The following is a 22,756-nucleotide window of genomic DNA, read 5'->3' on the forward strand; positions in this document are numbered from 1 at the left end:
GTTTACAGTATTTAAATAATGACATTTTATGGTTTTTTGTAGCGTTTTTATTGTTTTACTTAATATTCTCAAGTGATTTATTTTCTTTGATGTGAAAATATAAAATAAAAACAATGGATTAGCATCTCAAAAAAGAGTTATTTAAAAAAAAACTTCAGTGTTATGAGTTACTAAATCAATCTCATGAGAACATATTAAATTAATATTTTAAATTAATGACTTAATGACAAAATATACTATTAGTTTCACAAACTAGTGGATTAGCATCTCAATTCTGGTCTGAATTAGCAGATGTTTGACTTAGTAGCTCAAATTATTGTGTTGCGTTGTTGAAATAATGACTTCGTAATGAATCAGTGGCTTCCTGGAAACTTGTCTTCATTGGTTTGATATACCTGTTCAGGATTGTGATATACTGCTGGCAGAGAGAAAGAACATACAGGGACTTCCCTCCTCTACCTGTAAGGAATGAACTTCAGTACTGAAAACCGTAAACTTTTGTGTCAGTGTTTGATGGTACCCATCCCTGAAATCCCTCTCTTCACAACACTACACATACTGTGGCACGAACAGCCTCGCTTCTCTCCTTGCTCTGACCATCACAGTGTCCTTGGAGAATCAGCCGCCGCTGCTGTGTGACAGGGAGTGTGTTGTTCTTCTCTTGGGCCATTTACTTAATGGCTAATGCAAAGCAGGGCTGTGAATGGAAAAAGGCTCCTTCAACCGTATCATTAACCCCTCTCTCCCCTCCGCAGTCCCAGCCTGCCTCGCTCCACCTGGATAAATCACTGCGCTAACTCATTATTACCAGCTCATTATTTGTTCTGCTCAGTGTGTGACAGCAGGCCGAGATTTCCTGCTAAATATTTAACAATGCTGTGGGGCTGCAGGGCAAGATTGGTGGATTTCAGAGAGAGGACGGACATGTGCATATTGTGTGTGCGTGTGTGTGTGTATGTGTGTGTATGTGTGTGTGTGTGTGTGTGTGTGTGTGTGTGTGTGTGTATGTGTATGTGTATGTGTGTGTGTTGGGGGGTTCAGATTGTGGTTTCAAATATAATCGTAGAGGCAGATGCTTCACAGTATAATGAGAGAGGGACAGGAAGAGAGAGACAGAATGGAAATGAGAGAGATACAGAGAGCAAGAGAAGAGAGAGAGAAGGACTTTAGAGAGAGAGAGAGAGAGATGTGAAATATGAAAAGAGAAAAAAGAAACAGAAGACAGGGGCAAAAGAGACATGAAGAGAAGGAGAGAGAGAGAGCTGGTGAGAAATAGAAAGGGAGTGAGAGAAGGTGAAAGAGAGAGAGCAGTATAAAAGGGAGAAATAGAGTCAGAAAGAGTGAAATAAAGATAGGAGAAAAAAAAGAGAGAGAGAAGGTGAGAGAAAGGAAAGGTAGAGAGCGGAAGAGAAAGAGGTGAAAAGAGAGAGAAGGTTAAAGAAAGAAGACAGGAGGTGAGAGAAAAAGAGAGAAGGTGAGAGAAAGAGAGAGAAAGTGGATGTAAGTGAAGAAAAAAGAAGGTGAGAAAAAGAGGAGAAAGAGAGAAAAAGAGAGAATGTGAGAAAAAGAGAGAAGGTGAGAAAAAGAGGAGAAAGAGAGAGAAGGTGAGAAAAAGAGGAGAAAGAGAGAGAATGTGAGAAAAAGAGAGAATGTGAAAAAAAGAGAGAATGTGAGAAAAAGAGAGAGGTGAGAAAAAGTGGAGAAAGAGAGAGAAGGTGAGAAAAAGAGAGAGGTGAGAAAAAGAGAGAGGTGAGAAAAAGTGGAGAAAAAGAGAAGGCGAGAGAAAGAGAGAATGTGAGAAAAAGAGAGAGGTGAGAAAAAGTGGAGAAAGAGAGAAGGCGAGAGAAAGAGAGAAAGAGAAAAAGTGGAGAAAAAGAGAAGGCGAGAGAAAGAGAGAAAGAGAAAAAGTGGAGAAAAAGAGAAGGCGAGAGAAAGAGAGAGAAGGTGAGAAAAAGAGAGAAGGCGAGAGAAAGTGGAAACAAGTGGAGAAAAAAGATGATGAGAGAGAGGAGAAAAAGATTGAGAGAGAGAAGGTGAGAGAGAGAAAGAGAAAGGAGAAAAGGAGAAGTTGAGAGAAGGAGAGAGGAGTGAGAAGGAAACAGAAAAGGGAATAAAAGAGAGGAGAAAATAGAGACAAATGGAGAAAGTGAGTGAGAGGTGGTGAGAGAGAGAGAGAGAGAGAGAGAGAGAGAGAGAGTGTAAGAAAGAAAAGAGAGACAGAATAGAGCAGCTGAAAGCTGGAGACAGTGATGAGGAGGAGTAAAGCAGTAGAAGGGTGTGAAGGAGAGCTGATTTGCATGCTGTAAGAGGAGACTGGAGCTGAGAGAAGTGAGGACTAAATAAAGTGGAGGAAGTAGAAGGTTAATGGACAGAAAGCGCGACAGGGGAGGGAGGGGAGGCGGAGAGACGGAGAAGTGGAGTTTAGTGTGATGAGCAGAGCAGGAGCTGAGAGAACGGGAAAGCTAATGGAATGAAGTGAGAGATGAGGAGTGCAGACAGTGAAAAAGCGAGAGAGAACGAGCGAGCGAGAGAGAGAGAGAGAAAGAGAGAGAGAGTTTAATCAGCTTTGCACTTCACCCTTCAGCAAAGTGCTCTATTTTTATTCCCGACTCTTACTTTAACTGACCCCCCCCCCCCCCCCCCCCCCCCCCCTCTGTTCTCTCTGGTACACCTGGGCAGGTTGCAGTTCAGATGCTGCCCTCAGAACAATGGCAGTGTACCAGTGTGCCACTGTAAGAGAGGGATTTCTGTGATTGCTGAAGAACTCTTAATTAGACTGTCAATTAATATTTATACAGTTTATTAAAATGCAGCTTTACCTCAGACCTCAGAGCAGTATGTCAGTTTAGCATAAAGTAGTATTTAATATTTGTATAAATGCAAACCCATAGACTCTAATTATCATGCAGTTATTAATCTAAAAAATACCACTAATTATTCAATACAAATATTACAAATGAAAGAAACTATAAACAAACAGTTTGTCCCGTTTTTAAAACACCTTTATGTTCTTATTTATTTGTACGCGCACACACACACACACACACACAAACAGCTTGTCTAGTCCCTGTAGAGAAGCAATGCCAATAGATTAGGACTCTCTAAAGCAAATAAAGTTTGGGGAGTTTGGGATGAGGTGGGGTGGTGTTCACCCAACATCCTGACCTCACTAACTTTAGCTCTTCTGGCTAATTGCAATCAAATCCTCACAACAATGCCCCTCCAAAATCTAGTAGGAAGTCTTCTTCCCTGGACTGTAGAGACAGTCACTCCAGCATAAGCAGGATTCACATTCAGAAAAAATAATGACTTAGCAGGTGTCCCAATACTTATGTCCATTTTGACATGATATGACTGGGTCAGTTGTTTGTTATATTGTGTCAGGCGTTCATGATGAATGGACCAATAGAAAAGATCCAAGATGACTCAGATAAAAACAAATGTATCCATTGACGTCCATTGAATGTTAGGAATGTTTTTTTTCCCTTGTCCTGTAAAGTTGCTGTTTTGGAGATATGGGGTTATTGCATGCCAGTGACTGTATATATAAAGGGTTACATCCTCACACCCTTAACTAAAAATGTATTTGCTTGCATTTCTCTTAGTCCTGCAGAGCTCTGTGTGTGTGTGTGTGTGTGTGTGGAATGATGGATTAAAGATGGCACAGAGACCTTTACACTCATGCCTCACACACATTCAATAATGTAGTGGCCACAGGGTACAGACATTTACAATGGATAAAAAGCTGTAAACAAGTGCGCGCGCACACACACACACACACACACACACACACACACACACACTTTTTCATTGTTGTAACAACTTCCTTACACACACACTGCTCTTTAAGGAAGTCCCCATTCGGACCTGTCAGACGTCACCACAACTGTCAGAAGCAATTTGCACATTTCCCTATCACCCCCCCCCCCACACACACACACCTCTCAGTCCTGTCTAACCAGTCATTATCTCTAAGTAGTCCCTCTTGTCTGCTGAATGTCCTCTCATGGCTAACACTGGAGGCTGGAGTGTGTGACCCGAGTGTTCAGTGTGTGACCTGTGGTGTGAGTGTGTAGGCCGGAGGTGTGTGGGGATGCTGAGAACCTGATACTGAGAGTGGTGTGTATACCAGCAGGTGTGTGTGGCTTTCAACATGTCTGACACACAGCAGAGAGGCAAATAACATGCAGAGCAGAAAGCACAAGTAACATGTAGCGCGCGCGCACACACACACACACACACACACACTGTAAAAGTATGCTGCTTTGTGCATCCATAGAATCATGTAATAAGATAGGACTTAAATACATATAAATGTATGCATTATGGACAAAAGTATTGGGACACCTGCTCTTTCATTGATTCTTCCGAAATCAAATGTATTAAAAGAGTTTATCCTGCTTATGTTGGAGTAACTGTCTTTACAGCCCAGGGAAGAAGGCTTTCTACTAGATTGTGGAGGAGAACTGCTGTGAGGATTTGATTGAATTCAGCAACAAGAATTTTTATTGAAGTCAGGATGTTGGATGATCACCACTCCACCTCATCCCCAACTCCATAACTCCTTCCAAAAGTATTGAATAGAGGACCATCAGTCCAAACTGCAAACTCTTTTCAACTGTCGTCAATGTGGCATTGCCGGATAGCCAACTGGCTTGGAGAAAAGCGCCGGGTCCCCAGTGCCAGCGCCTCTCCAGCTACCAGACGCCTGTGCCAGCCAACATCGCTTTTAGAGTGATGAGGGAAGTGAACGCCATCTACCCACCAGGCCACCCATGGGCTCTGGCTGCTGATGGCAAAGCCACATGGCTTGGGATTTGAACTTGCGACCCCCAGGCCATTGGGAGCATTAGACCATGGTGGGCTTTCAATGGAATCACGCAACCAACCACAGAATCAGGTATTTACTTCAGTCTATTGCTGGCAGATGGTCCAGTGGACAGAAATTTGGAAAGAAGGTTTCCCTTTCATGGACCACACGGAATTTGCCGAAACGTCCAAATATAACCAATTGCAGATTTCCAAAAGCAACCAAGAAGTCCAAGGTGAGGACACTTCCCAGGATTGCTGTTGTGCCATTTCTCCTCTTCTTGCTTTTCATTCGGAGCCACTTTGTTGCTGTTGTGGTTGAAGATGACTAATCTGCTCTGAGACTTCAGCCCTAATATTTATACATCACAAGCCTTCTCAGCTTTTTTTTTTCCTCCAGCAGTAATACTTCCTAGTGCCCAACACACACACTCACTCTGATGCAGACTGGTAATGCACTCTCAATCAATGTCAGCACGCCAGACACTGAAGCAAAAAAAAAAAGAAAAACAGAAAGAGAAAACGTCAGAAGTGATGGCTTTTAAACTCAGCCTCATGAGCAGATGATTCACTGGAGAATAACACTGTTTGGGTGGAAGTCGGCACAGCAGTCCTCTGGAACTCTAAACCACCACCCTCTCCATGCTGATCAGTCAAACAGCAGACAGGCTGCAGTACACCAGGGCTGCGTCCAGAAACCCCCCAAAAATGCTGCTTTTTCCTACTGATCCTCCTCCTCCTCTCCTCCGTGACCCGGAAACTGATTTTGTGATCTTACCGCTTGTCCAAATACTGGAGAAGTCACTTAAAATTTTCCTCGAAGCGGCTTCCAGACAGGGATACGTGAGAGTATCCTATCCAGGAAGCCTTTTAGAGATTTTGGAGGGACATTACTGAGCAGAAAAGCAAAAATATAAAAAAATATAAACTTTATGTGTATTTCAAACAAGTTATTATTATATATATTTTTTTTTTATTGTATATTATATATGATATTTATTTTGATTATACTGTTCACTGTATCTCTGCAATGAGCAGAAATTAATTCACAATTGGACAGAATTAAATGAGCAAAATTGTCGTATATGTGCTGCTCTATGCAACAGCTGTGCTGTGATTGGCTGGGCAGTACTAGGGGTGTGCTGAAAGTGAGTGTTGTGATTGGCTCAGTTAATCAGTAGTCAACATCATATCTAAAAGTGATCAGCTGTCCCATTCCCATAATTACTGCTCCTTTTCTCCATTCCTCCTGCTCCTCTCCTCTCCTCACCTTTTTCCAGGGTAGGAGAGGAGCAGTAGGAAAGGAGGAGCAGGAGAGGGGGAAGTGGCAAAAGTTTCTGGACGCAACCTGGGTCTGCTTCAGGAAACTCTCCACACACCTACAGAGCAATGGCTTTGACCTTTAAAACAGCAGAACTGGTTTAGTACTTCAGTACTTCAGGTTCTTCAGTGGTTCCATGTTAAACCCAGATGACTAAAAGAACCGTTCAGATGTTTCACCAAGTCACCAAGCTTATGGCATCATGCCTCATTCCCAAAGACTGCAAATTTCTAGTGTGACTGTGGCTTAAGGGTTAAAGCTGCTCCCACACAATGGAGCCATCTCCAGTTAGCATCCACCAGGATGCTGCTCCTCAAACCTGCCTTGGAGGGGAGTCCAGACATTTTAATTGAGAACAAGGGAAAAAAATTGAAGGCCTAAGCTGACGTTTGAGAAATACAATACCTTAAAAATGAGTTTGGTATTAAGTTCGGAGTTTAGGTGTCTTATGTCTCTCTCAAAGCTCTTGAGACCCTCCAAACTGACTTGGCAGAAATGAGAGTGTGAAGAAAAAAAAATGGAGAGGTAGCGAGAGTCGGGCAGTGCACGCGGTAGAGAGAGAGAGAGAATGAAATGCTGTCTCTAAAGCTAATCCTGTCGTCGTACTTAATGCCACAGTCTCGGAGATTCCTTCTCAAACTTCCAACTTGCTGCAGCGGCTCAGAAACAAGTGGGTCAGAGTGATATTAAAAAGTAATGCGGGCGCCATGTTAGCGCACTCTCGCGCTTCTTACACTCCTCGCAAAACCCCAGATACTGCTGAAAAACACAAATATGTAAACATGTGCACACACACACACACACACCCTGAACCCCCCGAACCGTAGCTCTTCCTACTGAGTAAAACTGGGATTCTGAAGCAGCCAGAAAAGGCACAGGGAAACCTCGGCCGCCACTGCCTCTGTTTTAAGCGGCAGCGTTTTGCTGTGTTTGTTTTTGCTGCCTCTGGGGGTTATGGCTGTGAGACACAATAAATCCCCCATCGTGCTAGGATGCTCCGTGTTGTTTCAAAGGCCCCCTCTCCAAGCAGATCTCCCATGAGGGCCCTGGTAGATCAGTTGCTGTGTTTTTTTTAGAGATAGTGCTGCATTAGAGCCTCCCTCTACAGCTGCTGAAAGAGCAGAGACCTCCAGCTTCTCTCTGGAAGACAAGAGCTTTCTCTCTCTCTCTCAGTCAGTCAGAGCCTAAAAGCTTCATGAACACTCTTAAAAATAATGGTGCTACAAAAGGTTGCCACAGAACCTTTTAAAGGAACCTTCATTTAATGTAAAGTTTTTCTCTCTTTTTTGTTTTTTACAGGTGTTAAGGTGCTTTACTCGCACATCTCCATTATGTAAGTGGTTCTTCTATGGCATCGCTCAAAGAACCTTTTGTAGCACCTTTATTTTTAAAAGTGTACGACTTGTAAATTGGACGATGCCATAGAAGAACCACCTGTGATTCCATAAAGACCCATGTTTAAATAGAGATGTGTGAGTGAAGACCCTTCAAATGGGACTTACATCAAGTGAAGGTTCTTCAACTCTTAGAGATCTCAGAGGTGGGGTGGTGTTCACCCAACATCCTGACCTCACTAACTTTAGCTCTTCTGGCTAATTGCAATCAAAACTCACAGCAATGCTCCTCCAAAATCTAGTAGGAAGTCTTATTCCCTGGACTGTAGAGACAGTTACACCAACAAAAGCAGGATTCACATTCACATTCAGAAAAAATAATGACTTAGCAGATGTCCCAATACTTTTGTCCATATGTTGCATTTTTTACTTTTCTTCTATGGCATCGCTTAAGGAACCTTTTGTAGCACCTTTATTTTTAAAAGTATGTGACTTGTAAATTGGACGATGCCATAGAAGAACCACCTGTGGTTCCATAAAGACCCATGTTTAAATAGAGATGTGTGAGTGAAGACCCTTTAAATGGGTCTTACATCAAGTAAAGGAGATCTCTGTTACAGAAGTGGTTCTTCTATGGAATTGCTCAAAGAACCCTTTATAGCACCCTTTCTAACAGTGTTCATTAAAATAATAAATTTAATTAAAAAAATATTTTAGAGATACTGTTCAAACAAAACCTTGTATCTTCATTGTATTCTTCATTTTGTCTCCTATTTTTAAAACATTGTATTATTTATTTATTAATTTCCCCCCAATTGTCCTCCCATATTTTACACAGTCAGTTACCCAACCAACTCATTAGTACTCTGCCCCCATCATGGGATGCTCTAGGGAGGGTGAGGACTGACACATGCGCAAACCAACCACCGCCTCTTTTCGTCCTTCAATGAAAGTCAGTGTAAAAAGATTTTATTCCAAGGCACTTTGGAGCATTTCTATTGGTCCGTTCATCCGTTTATCACAAAATTTGGACACAATAAACAGAACAGCTGCCAGATTCAGATTGTGTAAAAATGGAGTCAGTGACAATATGCTACCTTAGGCCTCTTTTCCCATGCAGGAGTATAACCTTGAGTGTCTGTTCCACACTGACACGGCTGAGTCTGGTTTTCTCAGCGTTGTGAGCTAACCGTTTGTGTCACCCTTGTGCCGCAAGATCCATACAGAACATGGCGAAGACTGTATCTTGGTCTGTAGCCATTTTTTTTCTTTGCCGCCATCGTTTGGCATTCGTGAAGTGTAGTCAGTGTGGCTTTGCACACGAATAAGTTAGTTAGCAAAAGCAATAAAAAAAAAAATAACTCTTCTGCATTTCACATTTAGTTATGGCTTAATTCTGTGTAATCAGGGTGGGAATGTGAGACTGGACACATACTTATTATGAGATGCCGTGCACTTCCTGGTCCTGAGTTAGCAACACAGCAAACGGGGATGGGGGGCAGTCGAACCCGTCTAATGGAACAGTATGGCGTGGCCTTATTAACCATTTGGCCCTGCAGTGGAAAAGAGGCCTGGCTTTTATGTGCTTGCCATGGCTTGTGCCCTGGTCCCACCCATGCCATTCAAACCTTTCAGCGCAAAACGTGATGATTGGTTTGAACTCCACTCGTTCATCAAATCTGTATACTAATTTATCTTCCCAGGGCATCCAGAGTCTCAGCCAACTTCATTTTCCATTGTGTTATACCTCACTGATGCAAGCTGTGGAACTGTGGTCACGTTTACGCACAAAGGCACTGGAAGACACCAAGCCCCCTCCCCGATAAATCACCCGGGCCGAGCTTTCAGTACAAACACTAAATGTTTTACTGTTTCATGTGATTCGCTTTTAGGAGTATAAACCCTGTCATTTCTGAATGTGTATGGACCGTCCTCAACCCCCACCTTGCTTTATTGGTCCTTCAATCAGTGCTTAGCAACCATTGCTATCAGCCCCGCTCAATCTTCCAGTTTGTTAGCAGTATCCTGAAATGTAAATCAAGCCATCAAAGGCGACAGAGACACAAAACACCTGTGAACGAACTTTTCTCATCTCCAAATGTTGTGGGAATGTAGAATACACATCTGTCTGACGTGCTTTTGCAATGAACGTGATGTTTCTTACAGCATTCCGCTTTCAAACTGGCATTGTTGAAAGCTCTAATAGCTGCTTGAACACATATTCATACTGATCCAACCAGCAATAGGAAGACTTGCATGTTATTTCAGTGCGAGATATGGACGGAAATGCTTTCTGCTTGTTGTGTGATGCTAATGAGGCTAATGAGGAGCAGTGTAGTTCAGGTTAGCCAGGTTGTGGCCCTCCGGTTTAAGCGTAGAGGTGGTTCATTTGGCGCCCTTCATTTTGCCTTTACAATCATGGCATAAGTAGTGTACATAGATTTAAAAATAAGAATGAATATAAATATATATTACTATATCTTTCCGCCTGCTGGCTCAGCTCAGAGACTGACCGTCCACAACAGGACATCCCTAGAATCCAGTCAGTGTAAGTTTTTCCTCTCTTTTCCTCTCATGGCTTCCCCTTTTCCCCCCACACAGTCAGACTGGAGTGAATAATTCAGACGGCAGGCCGCCGCAGAGACGCAGCTTTATTTTTCCCTTCCTTACGCAATAAACTGGGGACTTGAGGAAGGCACTGGGAAAAGAGCCGCCAGGCTTAAAACGCTGCTGAGAAATTTATAAGAACATACAGCTAAGCTAACTCAATAAATTTTTACTAAATCAGAGGGTGGGTGTTGATATGGAAAAAGGAAAAGAATGACAAAAAGTCAGCTCCGCATGCAGTGGCAAAAAAAAAACAAAAAAAAAAACAGCGCAAGACCGGTATTTATGTTTATATTACAGTCATGAAATATTATTCTAATACGTCCAACAAATGTCATGCATTTGCAGACTTTATAGAGCAAGTTGTGGTGAAGAGTTTCCTTCCAGTCTATCCAGTTTAGGACAGCACTGTTATTTTGAGTGAGAGTCCATAGTTTCATAGTTAAGACAAAGAATAAATTGTAAGTAAGTGTTTTTGCAGACATAATAAAACCAGATTTCTAAAACTTGGCGGTGCGCCATGCAAAATGTGTCCCACACTATTGAAGTTTAAGCAAACTCTAAATATTAATTTCTACAATGATGATAAACATGATAAACAGATATCCTTTGTAGCATTTGAGGAAAACAAGTGATTTGTCCAATAAAAGTAATTTTATGCTGATAAATTGCATGTTTGCTGCTCCAGTCCTGGCTAGTGCGCCCCCTAGAGGTAAAACATTCAGTTGTGTCAGTAAGTCTGCCTCAATTGATGATGAAATAGTGAGGATTTTTCTCTCTATTATGTAGCGGCAGGCTACAACCTTCCCACTGTTGATTCTCCCGCTGATCGTCAGGATAGCGAATGAATTATAAAAGCCTCTGATTGGCTGCTTTCTACCCTATCTGTGCCACGATAACCCCGCCTCCACATGCTTATTATCAACTCCTCTATTTTGGATGGCGGAGAGATATTAAAACAGTGCAGAGTTGATGACTTTAATTCTTCGCACTACTTTCAGAGCAGCAGCATCGGTGTACCTTGACCTGTTTTGACACTAATTGTAAAATACTCAATATTATATTGTGCCTTAATGAGCTCTGAAATGTCTCACAAGAAAGTCAAGCTTGTCTGTGCTGCAGTACATGATGTTGATCATTTTGCCCAACTCAGCCCAAACAGATCACCATAAGCTTTTAGACATATAAGGGTTTATCAGCATCAGGACTATGAGATCTTTTTTTTTTTTTTTTTTTACATGCGGTTTGATGTATGGCAGTATGCTCCTATAATAGTCAGTGAAGTCACAACAGCCAGGTTAAGCACAAAAATACACATATTTACGATGAGTGTCGCAGAGCATTCTAGCTGTTTCTCAGCAGAAACCGTATAAAATGCAGAATTCTTGCTACATTTAGTGTCTAGGCCAAAAAACAGTTACATCTGAATCTGTACATCGGAATCTCTATCATCTGAAGATGATATTAAGTAGTACTTATATTCCACACAAGCTATTTGTCACATAATAATGTACATACAGGTAGCAACAGAACATCAGCGCTTTTCACTTTCAAACAAAATAGAATGTAGTTTCAACGAAAAGCTTTTTTCAACGTCTTCTTTTACGACATAGTCCAGGGTGGGATGCTTAAATTTAGACCACATAAAGTATATTCAAGCAATACACGAAGAAAAAAGCCATGTATTGCTTGTCCACATGCCGCATGTGGTGTGAATTGGGCTTCAGGTTCATCCATGTGGAATTGTTTTGCAGGACGGTGTGGTTTACGGATAGCTAACAACTCATGCAAATGAGGGGGAAATAATGTCAGTCCCAGATTTCATGGAAACGGTAAAACCACTGATAGATAATCTTCCTTTATGAATCAGCAAACATGTTAGTGTGATGCTGTTTGCTCGGAACATCACAGTGTAGTCCCTCACTCACTTTGTAGGCCACTGACTGGAATCAAAAGGACTGGAAAGTACCAGCTCTGTTTGTATGTTTTCCCAATTCAGTCGTCAAAGGTAAAAATTCCACACTTATAAACATACTGACGTCTTACAGATGCTACAGATCCTTGTGGCTCTGGGGACTGTCAAGGTCAGAAATGACACAGGCACTACAAAGTGTGCATGTGGGTATGTTTGCTGCGTTGTCATTCACAGGCCTTGTAGTGAGTGAATGGTGTATTTATCATCCTGGATCACTGTAATCCTATCACATTCTTACAGTCTCCCCAAACAAACACAACACAACGCAACACAACGCACACACAGGTATAGAGATAATGAGATGCAGTGCATCAGCCGTATTGCTATAGGTTAGCGGTGATTAGTGCTAACAGCTTCAGTCTGCTTTCAGCCAGGTGAGTAGCCACAGAGCGACAGGCTCTGACAGAGTTATAAACAACACATGAGGTCAAACCACGCTTTTCCATATACAGTGACACACACAGCGACACAAACGTCTACGCACGAAACCAGACTTGTAAATCACAGCTGCAATGACCTCCGCTGGAGTTCACTGACCTGGAAAATGGCCATCCTAGAATGTGGTCTATGGAGAGGGAGAGAGTAAGAGGCTGGGCAGGATCAGGCCTCAACATAAATATTGAGCCAATTACTGGATTGTTATCTGCTCTGAATGCCAGTGCAGCGCAGTGGGGGATATTTATGCCTGCTTTAGCGATCTACTGAGGGAAATGAATCAGGTCTTACGCGAGACTACTCCTTGTATGATGTGTGGTGCTCTCCAACCTACCCTTTAGCCTTATTGTACATCAGTGGGAAGCTGATTTTTTTTTTTGCATGTCAAAAAGTTGTTATTGGTAGAACCTGGTTCTCTGACGTTCCTACTTGTATCAATCTTAGCTTCTGCAAAGAGAAACTCAGGAAATCAGGTCTTATGTGATCTTGGTGTCTTCTCTGCTCTGTATGATGTGTGGTGCTCTCCGACTATATTAAGTTATACAACATCATGATTTTTATATTATGATTATGAATATGTTGCACACCTGAGCAGTACAACAGTTTAGATGGTTTGGTAACTTTTATCAGTCATTTATAAATAGTTCTCAAATCAGAGGAGGAAGGGTCGGGTTCCTCCCAAGGTGTCTTCCTCCAGCTCTGAGGGAGTTTTTTCATGCCACTGTCGCTGTTGGCTGCTCACTGGAGGTCGACTCTCCAACCTACCCTTAACATTATCCTTAAAACAGTAACAGTATCCCAAAAATACTGAAAAAGGAAAGTTCCTATTGGTTGAACCTGGTTCTCTGGAGTTCCTACTTGTATCAGTTATACTGAAGGGCAGGTACAAGGCCACTAGAGCCATGTGGGCTCGCTGGAATTGAATCCACCACTTTTTAATGGGTTTTCTTGCATTGTATGAAATGCCTTGTTATCTTTTCATTAGGAAGGGACTCATGTTTCCAATGTACACAGATCAGCCATAACATTATCACCACCTGCCTAATATTGAGTAGGACCCCCTTGTCTGATCTGAAAGTCCTGTAAGTTGTGAGGTGTGACCTCCATGGGTCGCATCAATGGGTCTTAGGTGTCCATGACCCTGTCACCGACCTGTTCACAGATTGTCCTTTCTTAGACCACTCTTGGTAGGACTGATCACATTTTTGTGGCATGCCAGAACCACCCCACAGGCCCTGCCTAATGTTTTGGAGATTGGACTGGCTGATCAGTGTATCCCAGCTGCATCGTTCAAGTGAGTTTAAGAAGGCTACACAAATGTGATAAACTAGAAGTCATCACTTCTCCTGAGCCTGGCTGTGGAATAGAGAGAATCCTTTTATGCCATGGTCACCATCCCACGTCCTGTAGATCTCCAGGACCTACTGCCATTACAGAGTAGCATAGTGAGATTAAGCAGGTCACCAGCTTACACAGGTGTTCAGCTCAATGCAGGGATGTCACAAGCTCCTCTCTGTGGAAAAGTGAGGCCTAAAAGCTGGAGTGTTTTTCTGAATAGCTCGGTGTCAGACCCCTTTCTGACCCCAGCTCCATTGCCCAGGCCTTGATAGCTGCTGCCTGCCCTAACACAGGAGGGTGCACTGGGAGTCGTAGTCCAGTGGTGTAAAGAAGACATGAAAGGCTCGCCGGGGAAAGGCAGTAAATCTCCTGTGCTTGGAAGCCAAAGTCCTTCATCTGTTACATCACCTCCACCGCCAATAAAGCTCAGCTAGAAAGAGCAGCAGTGTCTGTTGCCAGGGGGACTGCAGGAAAACAATCTTTCATCAGTGCTCTTGGTTTTACTGAGCTCTTCGGAGCCGTAACCCGGTATCCCTTCTGAGTCCGTCCATTAGCAGTCCTCACTTTCTCTTTTTTTTTTTTTTACTCTTTATTCCTCCTTCCTTCCTTCTCCTCTCACTCACTCGCTCCCTCGCTGCCTCTATCCTAGGCCTGTCACTGTAGGATTTTCATGCTCTGAAGAGTTTATTTAACTTTCAAATCCTTCACAGGCTGGAATATCAGTCCCGTGCTTTCTCTCCCCCTCCTTTTCTCTCTCTGAAAAATAGGCTAATACAGCAGTCTATTACAGACATTCCCAGGATGAAGGAGAAGACGAATATCTTGCAGCTGTGGTAAACACATGGCCATTAATTTCCTTTAAATTGGATAAAGATATGGAGAAAAGTATTGGGACACCCGCTCAATCATTGTTTCTTCCGAATTCTGCTGTGAGGATTCAGAGCTTTAGTGAGGTCAGGATGATGGATGCTGGATCACCAGCACACCCCACCTCACCCCAACTTCCCATCTCATCCCAAAAGTATTGGATGGAGCACCAACCATCATTCCAGAGAACACAGTTCTTCCAGCTCAATGCTGGGGGGCTTTATACCCCTCTAGTCCACGCCTGGCATTAGGCAGCATGGTACCAATAGGATCATGTTTATCTGCTCCAGGCAGGGGAAATTAAGGAAGACAGTATTTCAACAAGATAACCCAGAATATCCAGCTGAGCTGTTGGTTGAACAGCCATTCCAAATAGGGCTTCCACAGTCCTGGGTTAGGTAGCTCAGTCCTGTGGGGCCTTTTTGTAAAAAGACTGGAGGGTTGGACTCTGAAACTCTGCTCAGATCCCATTGTGCCCTGATGTTCCTGACAACAACACAATAGCAATGGTGCATTGACCGGCAACAAGCAAGATGCTGCTTATTAAATATGAAAGGCTACTTTTGAACCAGCTCATGTCTATTTCATAAAGGAGATAATGTGGTGTGTCTTTGGCCCGGCGGTTAGTCGTCCCCAATGGCCCAGTGACCTGCAGAATACTTCGCTACATCAGCGCTTCTTCCACAGGAAGCCAGGTCCACCTGGACAGTGGTTCTCAGCCCATCAATAATTTGTCATGACCTCGACGTGGTCGTGTGCACAGATGGTGTACGGGAGAAGTTTCTTGTCCCAGCAAACTCATCAATCACGCACTGGTCTGCAGCATTGCGTCAAAGGTCGCTTCTTGAGGCTTGTTTAGAAACCGCGCCAAATGGTTTTCTGTCGAAATGTGCAATCAAGCTTGGTTTCCTAATGATAAAAAGTTGGTCTTTTTAACAGCCTTGAAAAAAGGGCCCACTTTCTTGTGGCTTGGAGGTTTCATCAGAGCTCTGAATCACCAGCAGTGTTTACATGCTGTACATCCTGTGGAATCTTCGACAACAAATCAGTGACTTTTATCCTCCATAGAGCTGCTGAGCTCAAACTGAAACCAACCCAGTGGCCTCTGGGGTGATGGGCCAGAGGTAATGTGAGAAGAAGGGAGGCTTGTTTCCCTCTCTCGCTCTCTCTTTCTCTCGATACACACTGTACAAAGCCACAGTAAGCTTGAGCTCCATCTCGGAGCTCCATTGTTTGAACATGACAAACTGCTGTAGCTGTCATCCTTAGCAAGCACTGCGTCCTTTCGCTTCTGGGCCAAGCAAACCTGACTAGCAGCATAGGGTTTGGGTCGTGATAAGACTGTAGAAGCACCAGTTACATCACTGCTGCCTTTTTTAACCACTATCTAAGACCACAGGACAGTGGTGCCCGACCCTAGTCTTAAGATATACCTACCTTATACAGTCTAGTATTTCCCCTGCTATAGCATGGCTAAAAATATCCATAATAATACTTATATTATTACCTAATGATAAGTGATAAGGGCTGGGCGATATGGCTAAAATATTATATCACAATATTTAGACATTTTCACAATATACACAATATTAATCATGATACACGTGACCACAGACAAAATGCATGATCAGTGTTCTTTAAGCATGGACGATATCTTCGATATGCTTAGAAAAGCATTTTGTGTACCACAGTAACACATTTTATCACAGTACCATAAAATACCACCATATTGCTTATCCCTAGTTGGGACATATCTTTTTATCAACTTTTTTTGTGAATATTTTAACTTTTGAACCTTTGAAGTGAAAGCCTAATTTACCTGAGCTTGTACAACTTTTTTTTTTATATAAAAGAGCATTTTTTAAATTTAGTTATTTATTATTAATTATCTATATTATTATTTTGAGTACAATAGCTAATAGATGAAACCTATTTAACACAGATAAAACCTATTTAATATTTAATATTTGCTATTTAATACAGTACTTTGGGTACTTTTTTTTTAAACCATTAAAATTTTTTAGTCATAGCACAAAATAACATTTTGTGGTCCTGGTCAAATTTAACTGACAGGAGTTTATTAGTAAATAAATAGGATCACTAAGCAGCTTAAGTGGTTACCACTTCTATGCAATAGTGGTTGCCATGGAGTTGCTTAGTGATTGCTAGGTCGGGGCCATGGTGTCTCAAGTGGTTTCTCAGGTGTCGCTAAGTAGTTGCTGTAGTACTCACTGTGATGTTTTTATTAGTGTTACTTGTGTATTTGTGTATTTGTATCATTTGCACACAAAGAGGGTGCATAAACCTCTGCACCCCATTCATTTCTATGGAAAAAAACATCTGTAATATCCACAACTGCAGAACAGGACATTCTTGCAAGAATAGTCTCCTCTTAAAGAACCTCCCCTGTTTCCCCCAGGGGGGCGTTCTCACTAGGATGCACCAATCCAATATTAGGACTGAATATCGGTCCTGATATTAACTGTAGCTGTCATCCTTAGCAAGCACTGCGTCCTTTCGCTTCTGGGCCAAGCAAACCTGACTAGCAGCATATGGTTTGGGTCGTGATAAGACTGTAGAAGCACCAGTTACATCACTGCTGCCGTTTTTAACCACTATCTAAGACCACAGCTCTTGGTGTTGAGGTGGCTGCTCATTGTTCGGAGGGGGGGACATTCTCACCAGGATGCACCAATCCGATATTAGGATTGAATATCGGTCCCGATATTAACATCATCAGCTGGATCAGGTATAGGATAATTAGGCCGATCATTTCACTTTAATTTACTGGTGTGAGACTGCACTAAATGTGCAAATAAATAATTGACAAATGGCGATTTAGTATATTTATATCTGTGTGTTAATTTGTTATTTTATATAAAGGAATGTTTAAGTCAATCCTAATGCCTTAAGTCTCTCCCACATGGTGAGGTATACTGTTTATTAATTCAGCAATGGTATTGGATCGGTATCGGGTATTGACAGATATACAAAGTTTATGTACCGGTATCGCAACTGAAAAAGCCGGATCGTTAACACACCTTGGTTCACTAGCGTAAGTATGTGGTGTGTCCACTGTTACAGTTGTGTTAAATGCAGAGGCTGAAATCTGCTGTGAAATGGCTGTAAATTTGAATAAAGGTGTCCTCCAAATTAATAAACGCTCCTCCAAATGAATAAATGCTCCTCCAATGACTCCAAGACCAGAACTGGGAAACACTGGGAGCATAGTATAAACTTTAACCGGGAATGAAAATGATTTGCAATAGCGACCAACCTGAGGGTGAAATGTAGCCTGACACTAGGCATATGGCGCGTCCTGAACTGGCCTTGTGAACACCGCGAATGAGACAACATGTCAGATCCAGCTTTTTAGCTGTGTTTTATTTAGCATTTCAACAAGAACTGTTTGTCATGTGTCACATTACTGCATCCCTCTAAAAGCCAGACTGTTTAAAACATTGTAGGACAAAACCCCCACCTTCCACCTCCTTTCCTCTCTCTCGCTTTCTCTCACTCATTCAGCAGCTTGTGTGTTCACCCGAGCGTAGCTGTCTACCATCCCAGCTGCGATGCAGATAAACGCTAGCCTTCGCACTCTGAAAACTCTGAAAGTGGCTGCTGCACACACACACACACACACACTCTTTGCTGAGGGAAAAGGCTGTGTGGTGGCATGTGCCCAGCAGTCACACTGGCAGAAAGAAGAGCAGATGAAAGTGAAGCTCTTCAGTTAAACCCTAAGGCCTCGACGAAGCCTTTGACCCCAAACTGCTAATGCTGTTATGGCCTGTAAACTGTGCCTGCCACAGGGGGGTGAGTGAGGCCATTTTGTCAGGCCCTGAGCCCCCTGCTTAGTGGAACGGGATGAATAATTGAGGGCTGGATTCTGTACTTGGGTTTTAAACTGGAAATTCCTGCAGTGCCCTAAATGGTGGAGGAGAAGCTGGTTATAAATCATTAACATAGTGCTTTTTACCCACTTTGGTTCAGGTCACTGTCCTGGAGGGCAGCAGAAAGAGAGGGAGCGAATGGCTGAGAGAGAGGAGAAGACTGATGGGAGTGTGAAAATGGGTGGATAGGGGAGCAAAGAGAGAGATTTGAAGGGGGAGTCTGACTGTCATGGTCAAATAGATTACCCTCTTTTCTCTATTTCTTTAAGAGCCCCCCAGGTCAAAGCCAAAAGTTGAAGAAAGCCACAAGCCAAATATTATGCCTGCTTCCTCTGGCCAGTGGGAGGTTTGACTTTTGATGGATTCTCCATTGTGTGGACGGTTTTCATGAGCAGAGACTCTAATGAGATTGCATGACAGTACCTGTTTAATGATCATGACCACTTCTGGATACTTTAACTGCAATGCGAATCCAAGCTATTCATTTTCTAACAGACACTGTAGCTTTGTAAAGCAATACTGCTAGGAAGGATATTTACCTGGTGCTAGGAAGGAAAGGAATCTGGCAGACATGTATACAATGATCAGCCATAACATTAGAACCGGTGCCATGAAGAACACTGAATATCTTCATCAACAGTTGTATCCGTCAAGAGGTGGATATATTGGGCAGAGAGTGAGCAGCTAATTCTTGATGGTGATGTTGGTGTTAAAAGCAAGAGAAATGGGCAAGTGCAAGAATCTGAGCCACGTTGACAAGAGACAAACTGTGATGGCTAGATGAGTGGTTTAGAACATCTACAACACATCAGGCAGGTCTTGTGAGTTATCCTCGGGTCAGTAAAAGTAAAAGTGTGGTCAAAGAAAGGACAATCGGTGAACTAGCGACAAGGTCATGGGCATCTAAGGTTCATTAATGCGTTCAATTGATGCCCAACCTCACAACTTACAGGGCATAAAGCATCTGCTGCTAAAGTCTTTCACCAGACACCATAGGATGCCTTCAAAAATCTTATGGACTGCACATAAGAGCAAGCCCTCAAAAGTGTAGATAGGTAGTGAGATTGTGTCACGATTTCATATTATGTATGAAATTTGGTCAATAAGCAACCTGGTGCTAAAACTTGCCATCTATCTAATCTTAACATTACTGGTAATGCTAAACATCCTGACCTTCTCTTTCAGAGACCTGATGCCCAAAACCCTGGAAGGTCAGATCACCATGGAGAAAACCCCCAGCTACTTTGTGACCCGTGAGGCTCCAGCCCGGATCTACGCCATGTCCCGGGAAACCAAGCTGATCGTGGTGGTGAGGGATCCAGTCACTCGGGCCATCTCGGACTACACACAGACACTGTCCAAGAGGCCAGACATTCCCTCCTTCGAGAGCCTGACCTTCAAAAACAGGACTACAGGTCTCATTGACACCTCGTGGAGCGCCATCCAGATCGGCATCTATGCCAAGCACCTGGACAACTGGCTTCAGTACTTCCCCATGAGCCAGATCCTGTTTGTCAGTGGGGAGCGCCTGATCAGCGATCCGGCCGGAGAGTTGGGTCGCGTGCAGGACTTCCTGGGGCTCAAGAGGATCATCACGGACAAACACTTCTACTTCAACCAGACCAAGGGGTTCCCCTGCCTCAAGAAGGCCGAGGGCAGCAGCAAGCCCCACTGCCTGGGCAAAACCAAAGGGCGGACCCACCCTAACATTGACCCTGAGGTAGTGCAGAGACTCAGAGACTTCTACAGGCCCTTCAACATGAAGTTCTACCAGATGACCGGGCGGGCATTCGGCTGGGACGCTTAACCAGGGAAATGGTTCAAGGAAAGACCGTACACTGTAAGATATGCTTGTGGCCAGTGTCAGTACAGAAACTACGCTGACACAGGCAGAACGCCAGCCCTTTTAAGGGTTTTAAGTGCATCTCACCAGCAACCAAGACATATTGAAAAAGACATGCCACACCACTATCCACTTCAGACAATGTTAATACCACTTCCTGGAGTCCTGGACAGCCACAAAGCAATTCCTGGATTCCTGGAGGGACCAAGCACTGCACATTCACACAGTTTTCCTGACTATTTTGTTTATGAATACTGATGTAATTAGCCTTGAATTTAGGGAATTTGGCAGACACACTTGTTCAGAGTTACCAGAGTTATGCCTTATTCCAGTGCAAACAGGCTACAATCAAGGCCCTACCTATCAAGGCACTCCGAATGAGTGTGAATACATACACATAACATCACTATCGGTTACCCTTCACATAACATTGACAATTTCATAAGAATGGATGAACCCATCCAATACATTTCCAAGGACGTTGCCAGGAAAGTTCCTACCATAGCAGGAATGACACTGAACACTGCAGTGTGTGGCCCTCCAGGACTGGAGCTGGGCAGATTTTCCTCTAATGTGCTGAAATACAGTAAAATAATCATCAGCGGGGGGTTTTTGAGAGCTTGGACATAACCAGGCGTTGTGAGTCAGAGTTATAGAGTATTTTTATGGAACTAAATCAAATGGCATCAAATCTCAGTGGGTCGTGAACTGTGAAACCTCCACTGTGAATCTGATGACATGACAGTTCTGTTTCGCCATATTTTAAAAAAAGAACTAAAAGCTGCTTGTAAAAGTTTGCATTTTTTTAAAGAAATGATAAAAATATAAAAAAGTATTTTTTGAAAGTTATTTATTTAAGAGGAATGATGTACACATGTCTAGCATAGCTATTTGAAATAACCCTCACTGAGATGTCTCCTCAACTGCTCATTTATGTACACCAATCAGCCATAACATTAATACCGCCTTCCTTGTTTTCTGTACCCATTGTGACCCTCCTACCTAGCTGGTCCACCTTGTAGATGTAAGATCAGGGATGGAAGCTCATATTTTGCTGCACAGTTTGTTGGTGTTGGTCATCCTCTAGTCCCACAGGACACTGCCCACTGGACACTGTTGGCTAGATATTTGTGGTTGGTGGACTGTTCTCAGTCCTGCAGTGACACTGAGCTGTTTAAAAACTCCAGGAGCCCTGCTGTGTCTGATCCACTCATACACACACCACCACCATGGAGCTGATAATGACCCACCTCCAAATACTACCTGCTCTGTGGTGGTCAGTCCTGTGGGGTCATGAGCATTGAAGAACAGGGTGAAAGAAGGTTAACAGAGCATGCAGGGAAACAGATGGACTACATGGTAAGTGGAGCTGATATAATGGCCAATGGGTGCAGAAACAAGAAGGTGGTATTAATGTTATGGCTGATCGGTGTATGGTGCCTGATGGGATTTGATTTTGTATCTTGTAACCTGTAACTGTCTTTTACTAACCATTTATTTCTTTAAGGGGTGTGATTTCTGGGTATGTGTGCCTCTCTGCATTACAGAGTCACAAGCATTTATTTTTTCATCCCTTCATTTCTGCTCATATTGGAGTCGTTTCTTATGCAGCACAATATTGCTTTCACAGATAAAATAAGGACATGACAGAAGCTCAATGACAGCGGCTTTGTGTGTATGTGTGTGTGTTATTGTCCCAGTCTGTCTTCATGTCTTCATCTGAGGGTTTGATTGGTGTTAACAAAGCCACCTGTGTGACTGATGCTGTTTCTATTGTATTAGTTCAGACTGTGTCAAAAGCTTTCAACAGCCTATTTTGTAATGCTGCCATCTGAGTGTGTGTGTGTGTGTGTGTGTATGTGTGTGTGTGAGTGAGTGAGTATGTGTGCCTTTGAGTGTCTTTGCCTCATGCAGCATTTTCAGTAGCAGTTTCCGGAGAGCAATAGAGCAATGCAACCTTTTTGTTCTTTGCAGTCTAATTAATCATATGATGCCGTTTAGTTGGTTTGGTTGGATTTTTATAAAGCACACTTTTAATAAAATGGAAATATGCATATGCACAACAAGAACCTCGCTATTTTTCTATTCTCTCACTGATCTGCTGTTGCAGTACTCTAACATTCATTATTCAATTATAGAACTCTGATATTATGATTCAGACTTATTGTCTTTATTAAAACTTGGAAATCTAATTCGTAAAAGGTTAGTAGCTGACGTATTTCACTTCGGTTGGCCAATTGGGTAGTGATCGTAAGGGTAAAGGTGCATGTATTTGTCACCGTACAGTGGAATGTGTCCTCCGCATTTAACCCATCTGTGGTAGTGCGCACACAC

The 22,756-nt window shown here is 42.9% G+C and overlaps 1 protein-coding gene across 1 annotated transcript in view; it reads left to right on the forward strand.

The window, feature by feature from the left end:
* LOC140543811 (heparan sulfate glucosamine 3-O-sulfotransferase 3A1-like) overlaps positions 1-22,459 on the forward strand; it is a 51,962-nt gene extending 29,503 nt beyond the window's left edge. Inside the window, exon 2 of the mRNA XM_072667062.1 lies at positions 19,765-22,459. Coding sequence (XP_072523163.1) covers positions 19,765-20,386 — 622 coding nt within the window. The 3' untranslated portion in view covers positions 20,387-22,459. The remainder of the gene's footprint in view (positions 1-19,764) is intronic.
* Positions 22,460-22,756: the final 297 nt, after the last annotated feature.

This window comes from Salminus brasiliensis, chromosome 22, assembly GCF_030463535.1.
Source record: "Salminus brasiliensis chromosome 22, fSalBra1.hap2, whole genome shotgun sequence".
Taxonomy (NCBI): Eukaryota; Metazoa; Chordata; class Actinopteri; order Characiformes; family Bryconidae; genus Salminus; species Salminus brasiliensis.